General features: G+C 35.3%; 2 protein-coding genes across 5 annotated transcripts in view; both read left to right on the forward strand.

Annotated features, from left to right (window-relative positions):
* The window catches only part of LOC147839360 (uncharacterized), a 963,858-nt gene that overhangs the window by 819,766 nt on the left and 131,231 nt on the right, over positions 1 to 12,861 (forward strand). The window lies entirely within an intron of this gene.
* katnbl1 (katanin p80 subunit B-like 1) lies at positions 6,171 to 12,811 on the forward strand. 4 transcript variants are annotated; one of them, XM_087296398.1, is made up of 10 exons: positions 6,171 to 6,780; positions 7,270 to 7,397; positions 9,156 to 9,193; positions 9,570 to 9,843; positions 10,227 to 10,342; positions 11,515 to 11,565; positions 11,673 to 11,762; positions 11,853 to 11,957; positions 12,044 to 12,137; positions 12,237 to 12,779. In XM_087296398.1, the coding sequence occupies exons 1-10, from the start codon at positions 6,777 to 6,779 to the stop codon at positions 12,267 to 12,269; spliced, it is 933 nt and encodes a 310-aa protein (XP_087152524.1). In that variant the 5' UTR covers positions 6,171 to 6,776; the 3' UTR covers positions 12,270 to 12,779.

Consider the following 12,861-nt stretch of genomic DNA (forward strand, 5'->3'; position numbering starts at 1 on the left):
AGCTACTGACTCTTCATAGCCTCATCTTTGGGTAGGGAAAATAACACTAACTTTCCCTCACACTTCAGAGCACAGCATCTTCATGACATGATTTAATTGGGATTTGCTACAGTGCTTGTCTTCCTTTTTTTCTTTCTACAGTGTTGTGGGCAGGGCCGGGGGTTTCAATTTTTCTGGGTCTGAGCGCGCAACAAATGGACGGGCATAAGTGTCCATATGGACATAATGCCGACACGGCTTAAGACTCGTTACCTTGGCTATTCATTCGAACCACTATGAGTCGACTCTTTTATAGATTAATCAATAGTTTTAAACATGGTGCATTTTCAGATTTAAGCCTAGCTGGATATTTCACTTTACATAGAGCTGTGTTACACGCTGTAGGAAATGTCATTTTCAAAAACCCATAATAGGGGCTCTTTAATGAATATTTTGCTCATTCCTTTTAAAAAAATTTAAATGTTCATAGATTTACAAAAATCTTTCATAAAGGCCTATTTAAACCAAGAACAATAACTGTAATACTTGTTCTAAATCCACAATTGTGTACAATGGTACAGAAGTGCAACATCACAGGAATCATTTTCAGAAAATCTTTCACTTGAAACACTTACATTTTTTTTGGTCTTTAAAAACATGATAAATGGCCCTCATAACACATCATAAATAAATTGCCAAACAAATTAAAGATTTTTTATAGCTAAAACTGTTGTAGTTTATAAAAAATATGTCTGACTCCTTGATTCTGATTGGTTGAACCAATTAAAAATCATGTACTGCCTAAACTTAGAAAGCAGCACATATGGTTGATAAACAGTATTTCAAAGTATGTCCTTATTAGCTTATTAATCTGTCTGAGTTTCGGTCTGGTGCTCCAGGCATGTGTGACAACAACCCATACTGGACCCTGCTGGAATAAAAAACGGCATGTGCTGTTGGTTTGACACATTGTTGCTAGTTCCTTGCTGGTTTAAGCTGGTTCTTGCTGGTCATAAGCTGCATGGTCATTAAACCAGTAGTCATGTGTCAAACCTACCATTTTTGTTTTGTTTTGTTTTGTTTTGTTCCAACAAGAAGCTCCTGCTCATGCCACTATTGACAGACCTGCATTCAATATGCTCTTGATACACTCAGTCAAAAAGGTAGCCTACAAAACTTGTAACTGGGGGAGTACCTTTTCAAAACATATTTTGTACTGGTCCACATTAGTACTTTAAGGATATATTTTTTGTAACTTTAAGGTATCATGAGGTACTCATTTGTACATTTTAGGTACTAATTTGTATGTTGAACGTCCTTGACATGATAGGTACAATAGTGTATCTTTTACAAATGTACTACCTCTATGACCTATTGTATCTCTATTTCAGATAGTGTAAATCCTCCTGATCAACTAAAAAAATAAAATAAAATAAAATACAAATGGCTGAATCAGGAAGATAGCACTTGTGCCAGAATGAATGCCAGTTGAATTAATATTGTCCTCATTGCCTGCCAATTATGCCTTATGAACATTAAAATATAGTAATGTACTGTATGTAATGTATGATTAGGAAAAATGAGCACTGACTGACTTTGAATATGACTTTCGCCACTACAGATTTTGAACGTTGAGACATCACTAGGTAGACACTAGGCCTATAGACAGAAGCTAAATATACCACAATCTCAAAAGTGTATATATTCTTAATTAGGTTTAATGTCAGGTTAACCAAACAAAGATGAGTTCAGAGGTCAGAGTTTATTTTTAGGTTAGCACATAGGGTCAGGGAGTTTTTAAAGACACAAAAGACTGCGGGTTAAACTGTCACATTATTTGAGGTTTGCATTATTTTGATGTTTCCCTTGTTTAAACAAATTGCAATATGTACCAGGAATTATGGTTACGCCACAGAAACGTTTCTGATTGAGCTGAGACAGACAGCTGATAAATAAGCTCGCCCGCATTCATTTTCGCTTCAACGGCGCCACAACGCCATCTGGTGGCTGCATGAAATGTGTTTTGGTTTTGGAAGCCGTCCAGAAGACACTTAAAATTAATTATCCTAGATCAGTTTTGTCAGTTTTGGACATACTGTACCATCCAGCAAATCTTACCTTTGGCAACAGGAAAGAAAGCCAGCTGAAAGATGATCTCAACAGATATTGACTAATATTTCTTTTGTGAATGTCAGTCCTACAAGTCAGCACATGGAACTATAAGTGAAAAGAGGATTTCTTACATTTTAACTGACTACATAAATCATTAACATATTACTGTCTCTAAGACACAAAGGCTTGACTATTCCTATAGTAACTTGCTTTTCTTTAGATGTCTTTGTATTAGCATGCTGCTAGTGCTAGCAATTTATACATTTAGGCTACTACATTTATAGCCCTGCTAATCTTTCATATTTTTATATTTTTTACATCCTAAGCAGCCTGGTTCCAGGTTTTGTCATTAGAGGTGAACTGGAGATGAAGAGGAGAACAGATGAGCACTGCAGGAAAAGAGATGGGAACTTGTTGTGTCAGACACATTTCTCCTCATGTTACATCACAGGTGGAGGTCTGTCATGCTAAAGCAGAGATGCCCAGACTAGGGCCCGCACACCAAAGTTGGCCCGTGGTAACCTTTGATTTGGCCCACCATCCCATCTGGAGGAATGATGGGGATGGTTTAAAGATTGTCATTTAAACCTTTTATTGTTTTTTAATGACATTTTGTTTAACATGTACATACTTTCACCTGATGAATCGAGGACAATGCAGAGATGTGTGTGAATCAAGGCAAAGGCAGATTCTACTTGCACTAAACTACACTTATAAATGTGATTTTTTTTTTTTTTTTGCAATATGTTATAATTACAGTTAGTTTATATGATTTAAAGTGATGTTTTCTATTTATTTATAAATATTATAAAATTAATTTGAAAATAATGCAAATTTATCTTTGGCCTATGGCTATCAATAATATTTGGATTTTGGCCCTTCATATGAAAATGTTTGGCCACCCCTGTGCTAAAGCATTTGCGAATGTCTTATTGGGCATCCATTTAAGGATAAAATATTACACGCTCGAATATTTTAAGTATCAGATGTCAGTTTGAGTGCTTACCTGCTTCAAATGAAAGATTATTTGGCATAGCAACTCGGCCTCCTTCACAGATATTATATCATCACCTACAAATATAATATGTGGTTATAACATCTGGGTAAAGCAGATCAAACCATCTGTTTCCATGTGCTTACAATCTGTTTATTTACTAAAGATTGAGTGCTACGACAGACTAGTACACTTTTGTGTTAGACTTCGAAACTGTGTCTTAATCACAGTAAAATAGAAGCCAAGCTCACACATTCAATTCCCAGAAAATGTCTGAAGAGAGAAAATGTTAATCTGAATTAAGAGCCCGATACAAAACATCTGACAAATTCTTATTACTATTTCTTTCACAAATTTTCAGCACTTTTATTCAGAAAGTTTGAATTTCATTTTAATTTCTAATAACTGTTGGTAAATGGGACTTCTTTAAAAATAAATTTATACTGTGACATATTGAAATGCAACCTTTTTTTTTTGTAATTGAAACCAAAAATCCTTTTTAAAAAATGTATTTGTGCCTGTGTAAAAAGTCAAGTGAACTGAATGGCATTTTTCCGATATTTTATTTCCTGGAAGTGCTGTGAAGAATGTATTTTTGTTCCCGAGTGTCTGCCCCTTTTATTCCAATAAAAACTAAGGAAGTAAAGTCTGTTTATCTTTAGATGACTTTTTTTTTTTTTTTTTTGGTTAGGCTATTTTTATTCATATTGAAATGGTAGCTATTACTGCAGTCTAATAGTGACTCTTGAAAGAGCAACTATGATTATTATTTTTATAGAACGAATTGCACAACCCAAATAACGGTGCAGCTGCTTGGTGAATTTTTGTGGCTGTCTGAATATGAGTCCTGATGTCGGCTATTTTATTCAGTTTTCCCGATCAGTTATTTTTTTAACTGTGGTGAGATTTGTCTTCAATGACACATTCTTCAAGAAATGCATCAATTTCTTGTGCTTAACTTCAGGAATAATTGTAGAACAGATTAAAAAAAAATTACGGTTGCCTACTGCATGCGTGCTGTTTCTGTACATTACTGAAAGTTTCAGTTAAGTCCCCAAATCTTGCTTTCATATATTAACTTACACCAGTCTTATGGCAGTATTCACAACACTGTTCAATTGCTGATTTATTTATGAGTCAGCCTCACAGCAAGAAGGTTGCTGGTTCGAGTCCTGGCTGGGCCATTTCGCTTTACAGAGTGGAGTTTGCATGTTCTCCCCGTGTTGGTGTGGGTATACTCCGGGGTCCTCCGGTTTCCTATAGGTGAATTGATTAAACTTAATTTTCCATAGTGTTCATTCATTCATTCATTTTCTTGTCGGCCTAGTCCCTTTATTAATCCGGGGTCGCTACAGCGAAATGAACCACCAACTTATCCAGCACGTTTTTACGCAGCGGATGCCCTACGAGTCGCAACCCATCTCTGGGAAACATCCACACACACACACACACATTCATACACTACGGACAATTTAGTCTACCCAATTCACCTGTACTGCATGTCTTTGGACTGTGGGTGATACCGGAGCACCCGGAGGAAACCCACACAAACGCAGGGAGAACATGCAAACTCCACACAGAAATGCCAACTGAGCCAAGGTTCGAACCAGCGACCATCTTGCTGTGAGGTGACAGCACTACCTACTGCACCCCTACATCGCTTGTCTATAGTGTATGTGTGTGAATGAGGGTATATGGAGGTTTCATAGTACTGGGTTGCAGCTGGAAGGGCATCCACTGTGTAAAACATATACTGGATAAGTTGGCGGTTTATTCCGCTGTGGTGACCCCTGAAGAAAAATAAATGAATCTCTGTGTCCCTTTATTACAGTTTGTGGTTTCATGAAGTTTTTCAGGACCTAATGATCACATCAGCGCCGATTGATTGTTATCACCTTTCTTAACTTCTTTGAACTTAAGGTCATGAGATGCTAAAGGATCTTAAGCTAACAAACATCCATTCTAACAAGGTTTTTCCTGTAGATTAAAGTGTAATTAGTGATAACTAAGGACCCTTTATTTGTAACTTTTTCATCTTCCTTGAGTACATTTCTGTTCTTTATCACTGTGAGTAGGTTTGATCATCAAAACCAGTGATGTCAAGCACTTAGCAAACCTCCATGGAGGGCCACAGTAAGATAAATAAAAAAATCAGAGAATGATCTTTTGCCTGCCCCAAAAAAGTCACATAAAGGCACATAAAAAAGTCAGTCAGAAATTGCTTGTAAATTGCTTTTCTACAAATACAAAAAACTAAATCAATGAAAAATTATATTGCATTGTATATGGTGGAATGGTGGAGGCCTTATAAATATTTTGGGGTTGTAATCTAAACAAAACTGATCAAAGAAACTTTTGTAAAATAAAAGGTTTTCTGACACTTCTAAGCCAATAAAGAACCTTGATTTGTTTATTTATTTATTTTATTATTTTGTTTTTTATTATTATTATTGTTGTCAAATGGGTTGAGAACACTCATTTACAGTTAATGTGTTAAAAAAGTTTGAAATAGTTAAGATAAATCTGGATATTTATTATTCATTTTCCTTCAGCCTAGTACCTTTATTTATCAGGGGTCGCCACAACAGAATGAACCGCCAACTTTCATATGTTTTACACAGCGGATGCCCTTCTAGCTGCAACAGTACTAGGAAACATCTGTATACACACTCATTCACACACATACACTTTACAGCCAATTTAGTTTATTCAGTTCACCTGTACCGCATGTCTTTTGACTGTGGGGCAAACCGGAGCAACCTAAGGATACCTATGCGAACACAGGGAGAACATGCAAACTCCACAAAGAAATGCCAACTGACCCAGTCGGGACTCGAACCAGTAACCTTCTTGCTGTGGTGCTAACCAGTGAGCCACCATGTTGCGTTAGTCTGTAAATTTACAGTTAATAAAAATGTTTCTTTTCTTTTCTGTTATATTATTATTAACTTCAATTACATAAAGCTATAGTTTGGAAAGATGTTGCTTCTAAAAATACTTAAAACAAATGTTAGCTTTCCAAAAGGAAGCTGATTCATTGTGCCCCACCAGATGTCGCTAAACCTTCAATCCTGCTGCTTCACCCATCCCAGCATTTCAAGTTTGTATTTATTTGAATGGTCCTTCCTTTCCTCTGAAATCCACTCAAATTCCCGTTTCTTCCTGGTTGCGCGTGGACAAACTCTCGGATATATAACGTGCTCTAGGATGCACAGACAACTTTACACAATGCTATGGTGGGTGTTTACGAAATACGCTGGGCTGGCAACGTTTAACAAGTTATATGTTGTGTACGTGCTAAGTCCTTGTTTGCTAGCAGGTGATTAGCTAGACTTGTTTGCTTATCAGCTAGCTATCTCGTGTGTTTTCGTCACCTGCTTTGATATAGGGACCACTGTGTGAGTGTCGAGTAATCTCTAGTTTTGTCTTTTGCAATTTAAGTTAGTTAAAGATTGGCGACTGTACGTTAAAGTGTGGTTGGCTTAATTAGCTCGCTAGCGCTAACAAACCCTACACCTAAACAACAACGTCACATCACTGGAGGCCTAAAGCTCCGTCTGACAGATGTCTAGACGTTTACCAAGAATGCTAGCTTATTAATTTGAAATATTTAAGTTGGATTTAATTGAACCGGTTCGTAGATTCACCCTCTTCCTCTGACTCAGCGTAACGTGCTACGTGGTAAGACCCTATGGGTAAGACGTCCGTTTGAAAATACAGAGCATCCTATTTGTATCTGATAACGAACTATGGGTTATTTGCAAGACACGAATAATATAACATGTTTGTATATATAGTATTTTTTAGTATAAGTTTATATTAAGATAATGAAACCGTGTCCTAATTAAAGGGTATTAACGAGTATAGAACCTTAGCATATGTTCCCGTCTTGCTTTTTGGCAACCAAATAACAACCTTCCAGCAACCCTTTCGGATTTTTTGTGATCAAAACCTTTTTCTTTTATTTTGTGGTAAATCTAACGAAAACATTGTTTCATTTTTAATGTTATTACTTTAATAAAGATCATTTGACTAGTTTTATTGAGAAACTGATTGTTGTCATACACTCTAAAAGAGAAGCTTTACAATTGAGGCTTTGAGCAAACAAACTGCAGCTGTTTGCTTTAACAACACCATGTATCCTGCCCTGTGCCAAATATATATATTTTTCCATTGTACTCTAGAGTCCATTATTATGGCCACTGGAAGTCATGTTGGAAGTAATGCAGAAGTCCACAGGCTCAAGCAGGCTCAGCCCCATGACCTTCTCAAACGTATGCTTTGTTCTGGAGATGAGAAGAACATGAGGGAGGTAAGACCATTTCATTCACACAGACAGTGGTTTGTTATGCATATTCATGGTGGTGTTCGTTTCGTTTTTTAGTTATGAAAAATATTCAGTGTTTTTAGCTGGAATACACTGCCCAATATTTGTCCAATTTTACGGTCTTGATGTGTAAGCATTATATGTAGAAGTTCAAAGGCAGTCTGCAGTGTTTTTGGCAGTCATAGAAGCTCACATGATAGGCTCAAACAAGGTAATTGTTGGTAAAAGAAGATATGTATTTCTGTTTTGGAGCATTTTAGTGCATAGCTATTGCAATGTGTGTGCGCGAAATAGTCACATCGCAGAGTGTGCAATGTTGAGATATATAGTTGACTAGGAGAGACTGTTCAGAACACATTAGGTTTGTTGGGCCACTGGAGAGTTTAACCATGATGGAGTGAAAGTTTATAATATGCATGTTTTTTTTGAGCATTTTAATAAATTTAAGAATGAAATTCAGTAATCTGGCACAATAAATGTTACTGTTTGTAACTTTAATAAACATTAATTTAATTGATTTATGCAGAGTTTTGTGCTGTTGTTCATTTGATTATTTAATTTCTGTGCCTGAATACTGCTAGACTCTCCAGGAAACCATAATGTACTGTTGATTTCACTTTTTTTCTTTGCTCTGTTGTATTTATCTTTGCTTGTCATTTGTTTGCTATATGTAATGCATGATTCACTCTCCTAAATAATCATCCCAATCAATCTAAAATGAATAAACTCTTCTCAAATAGAGCTTCTGCTTAAATTGTAATTGCAATATACAGGGGGTCAGTGATGTCTTAAAGTCTTAAAATGTCTTGAATTTAAAAAACTAAATTTAAGGCAATAAAAAAATCTTAGTTTCTGTATAATGATGAATCGTATATCTTAAATTATTTTAATCAGGTCTTAATTTTCCTATGTCCAGGAAAAGCTACCCTATCGGCCTGACACCCAATCACAAATAATCCATCTAAACTTTTCTTTTATTTTTATGCTTTTTTATTATTGCAAAGAGATACAATTCACAACAACTGGTAAACATTTTACAGTGAATGCTCCAAATTAAATTCCCTATTCAGAGAAAGACAACTAAGCAGCACATCCCTTTACATGATCTTCCATTAATACAAAAACTATTTACAGAAATAACCGGCCTATTGGGAAAAAATCTTTATTTTAGCCCTGTATAAGTCTAAAATTTCATTCATAATTGACTTAAAAAGTCCTAATTTTGACCTGAAAAATAAATATTGCAACAAATTATCACAATGTCTATTTTTCTCCAATATGGCCCTATATCAGTGACTATGCGGGTTTCATTCTAAAATGATCACAAAAACCAAAAAGTCACTGTAACAAAAACGTTTCCTTGTTTTCAGATACATTTATTTACAGCCAACTTAATGATGTTATAACTTGAGCAGAGTTAGGAAAGCAATGTTTAGTATCAATTACTACAAAAGTTGACTTTTCATTTTTTTGAAACGACAGCAAAAAATTGTCTAAATGACAATATATTTATTTAAAATTTGGGGGAATATGATGTTATACAATAAATCAATTCAGAAAAAAAAAATGTTTTTTTTATTGCTCTCTAGTCTGGTAATTTATTGTTTGCTTCCCACTTTTTTTTTTCTGGTCACCTAGAAAGTTTGATACCTACTGTTTTTAAATCTATTCAGATTTTAAGCATTGTGTCATGTAATCCAGCTTTTAGTAACACAACTTTTTAACTGTTGTCTCTTTTTTTAGGTGGATTATTTACTGAAGGACGAAACTGATCAAGAGAGGTATGTTTTTGAACTATACAGTAGCTTACTTTTACAAATTGAGGTAAAATTGGATTTATATTCGCACATTTGTTCAGTGACAACTTATTGACACAGTCTCTATATTGTTTACAACTCTACTTTGAATATTCTGTCTCAAATCACAAGTGAGTATGACTTGAAATCAATGTTAACTCTAATTAATTGCTTGAACAATGTTGTACTTTTATAGTTATTCACTACTAATATGATTTCACTCTTTAGAATTTGCAAAAAGTACTATACTGAAATTATTTTTAAGGAGAAAGCCTGAATGTGTGAATATAAAACCAACTTTACCTCAATCTTTTACAAGTCAGTTTTAAAGTATGAGATTGTGTTCTGCTCAATTACACAGATTTCCAGTGGGCCGTTGTGTGCACAAATACAGCAAAACGAAGAGAGAGGTGGTTGGCAAGAAGAAAACTCGTCTCTCTGGGGTGGGACCAAGAGCATGTCGGAAATTGCCCACCACAAGCAGGACATCTGACATGGCAAACAAAGAAAACGAACTGACCTGCGTTGATGAAGTGCAGGCTTTTCTTTACAGTGACAACTGTGGGTTCCCAGTGAACTCCACAGACGCAAAAATGGCAGGAGCTGGCTCCAAATACAGCGATTATTTTACTGAGGTGAGCTAATGCTGTTTTATGTGAAGCCTACAGGTGTGTTTCAAATTATACACTACACACTGTTCTTTTTACACTTTAGTTTGTTATTTTTACATCGTAAGACCCTCCACTTTTTAATTCAAGCTCCATCAGTTGAACACTTTTTTTTATAATTTTTTTTTTTTTTACATTAGTGTATCATCCACATTTTTGAAAGTGCACTATTTTTACTTTTCGTAATTGTGAATGCAATGTTTGCTCTATTCCAAAAAATGGCATAGAATATGCTTTTATAATTGTCTATGATATAGTCTTCAGGCTATCATGTTTGCAGTGTATCTGTCATGGCAAACTGTGATTTGAAAATGGTATTATTTATACTAACTTAATTTGTTGAATTTCAGTTATCAAAGGACCATGAAGCAATGAGTCATGTGCTCTTCGGAAGGAATCTCAGACTGAATGTTGCTTTGACTCTTTGGCGGAAAAATGCAAGCGAACTAGTGGCATACTTAAACAGGTTAGCGGTTTCACATTTAGTGGAATGAAGTTCAAATTAATCAGAAAACTGACTGGTAAACATTTTTTCATCATTAAAAAGGTTGCATTTAGTTGATCAAAAGTCATTGTAATCTTGCTTTTACTTAAGAAATGACTGTTACAAAGTTAGGCATCTCAGCTGTTTTTAAGGTTTTGTACTAATACATTTTAGAAAATCACCATGTTCGAATAATTGGATTCTATGATTCACGATTACACAAACGATTACACTGATTGACTGCTGTACATTCAGTTTAGGTTGTTTTATAATTTCTAGACATTTTTATATCACCATTTCACTGCATTTTTATGTAATTAATCCTGCCTTGCTAAGCATAAAAGGCAAATTAAATATCACATGCAACTATAGATTTATTTAAAAATAAATGCAGTGCTCAACATGCACATTAGATAGTCAGTACTGAAGACAAATCTGGATAACGGTCCAAAATGAATACAACCAAACTTAAATGTTAAGCAAAAATATTGAATAAAACATTTAACAATAGCAAAATTCAAGAGAACAAAAATGTAAAAAAAAGAAAAAAAATTATTTAAACAAACTATATAATATTTTGCATGAATTTCAATGTATTATCTTTATATTTCTAAAGGTGTTCGTTGACTAAAATATCATTCATTCATTTTCTTTTTGGCTCAGTCCCTTTATTAATCTGGAGTTGCAACAGCGTAATGAACCGCCAACTTATCCATCATTTGTTTTTTGCAACAGATGCTCTTCCAGCTGAAACCCATCACTGATATCCATACACACTCATTATTACACATACACTACAGACAATTTAGCTTACCCAGTTCACCTATAGTGCATGTCTTTGGACTGGAGGAAATCCACACAAACACAGGGAGAACATGCCAACGACACAGCCGAGGTTCAAACCAGTGACCATCTTGCTGTGAGGCAATCTCAGCAAAAACCCACTGTGCCACAGACTAAAATATTTTTTTAATAAATAAATCTGTTTTGTTCAAATGCCCCAATATATATTACCTATATTCACTGAGAAATGGATATAATTATTCATTTTCATAATGGGATGTATTCATTTTTGTTGAGCACTGTATATGTGTGTGTATTTGTTTATTTTTTTCAATTGAAATGCTGCATGCATATAATTATTTTATTTACAGAATACAAGACACGGGGGTGCTTGTTGACTGTTTGCCTGTACTTACTAAAAGGTACCGTAGCCTATTCAAAAACCTTTTTCACGACATGTAAATTCATTCAAAGTTTGTCACCGATGTAATAGGAAGACATTTATCTTCATGACAATTTCTTTTTTTAGTCTTCAGGGAGAACAGCCATGCATTTCACTGGGCTGTTGTGTTGATCTTTTTCCACAAGTGAAAATGATTCTTAACACTAAATATGAAGAGTGAGTATTCTGTCCTTTGCCTTGTGCATTCTGATGTACTCTTACTGTTTGTTGTAGTTCTACCTAAATTGGACTTCATCTTTGTTCTAGACACCTCATCGTAGCTTTACACTGGGTTCAATCTATCATTAAGAAATGGTGGTCTGAGCTCTCCACAAACAACAAAAGTTTGCCCGAGAGCAGTTCAAACGACAGGTGCGTTATTTCTGCATTTACTGAGGTTAAATGGCAAAACATCTTAGAGAAATTTGCTAAACACTCAACATGCTTGTATCTAACAGGAATGTTCAGGCAATGAAGACAATGCTGCTTGAACTGTGGCAAGGAAAGAGTCACTTAAGCTCAGTTCCAGGAACTGTAGGAGAAACTGCAAAGGTGGATAATTCAATCATCAACTTTGTAAAGTGAAAGACTGCAGTGTTTTACAAAAAATGTGTCTTGCCTATTTCCTTATCCTCTTGTTTTCTTTCACAGGTCATCGAATCATATGTGTCACAACTGCGCTGATGTATCAATGTAGCACACTAAGGAGAAAACCACTATAAACTCTTGGTGTATTTTAAGCTCTTGAGGTTGGTGAATCTGAACTCAGTAGACTGTGGTGAATTGGGGGTAGATGAACTGAACAATTCAGACACTCCAATTTCAGCACTGGAGGAGGAACTCTTCCTGCAGGCACCGAATGACTGCTTCACATTGAAGTGGACTTGCTTAGGGGCACATAATCAACTCCATGAGACTCTCTGGAATCAGCCTACTCACTGAAGTGCCAAGCAGACGTTTTAACTGTTGCACTTGTAGTGCCATGGTGTGAATCTGCTTAAGTGGATGTGATTGTGTAAGTGTACCTTTATCGGATGTTTTTTCAGTCACGCACTTGAATTGCAGGAGTTTTAAGTTATTAGTGTTGTTTTTGTTTTGTCGTCTGTTGCCTGATCGTGAATGAATATTTGAGTGTCATGTGTACATAGTGATTTTTCTTTTAATCGGCTTTCAAATAAATTGACATAATCTAAATGTTTTGTATGAATATTTATATATTAAATGCATGTTTTTTTTAAGGGGATAGTTCACACAAATGTGAAAATTCTCTCATCTT

This window comes from Danio rerio, chromosome 20, assembly GCF_052040795.2.
Source record: "Danio rerio strain M-AB ecotype USA chromosome 20, GRCz13ab, whole genome shotgun sequence".
Lineage (NCBI taxonomy): Eukaryota > Metazoa > Chordata > Actinopteri > Cypriniformes > Danionidae > Danio > Danio rerio.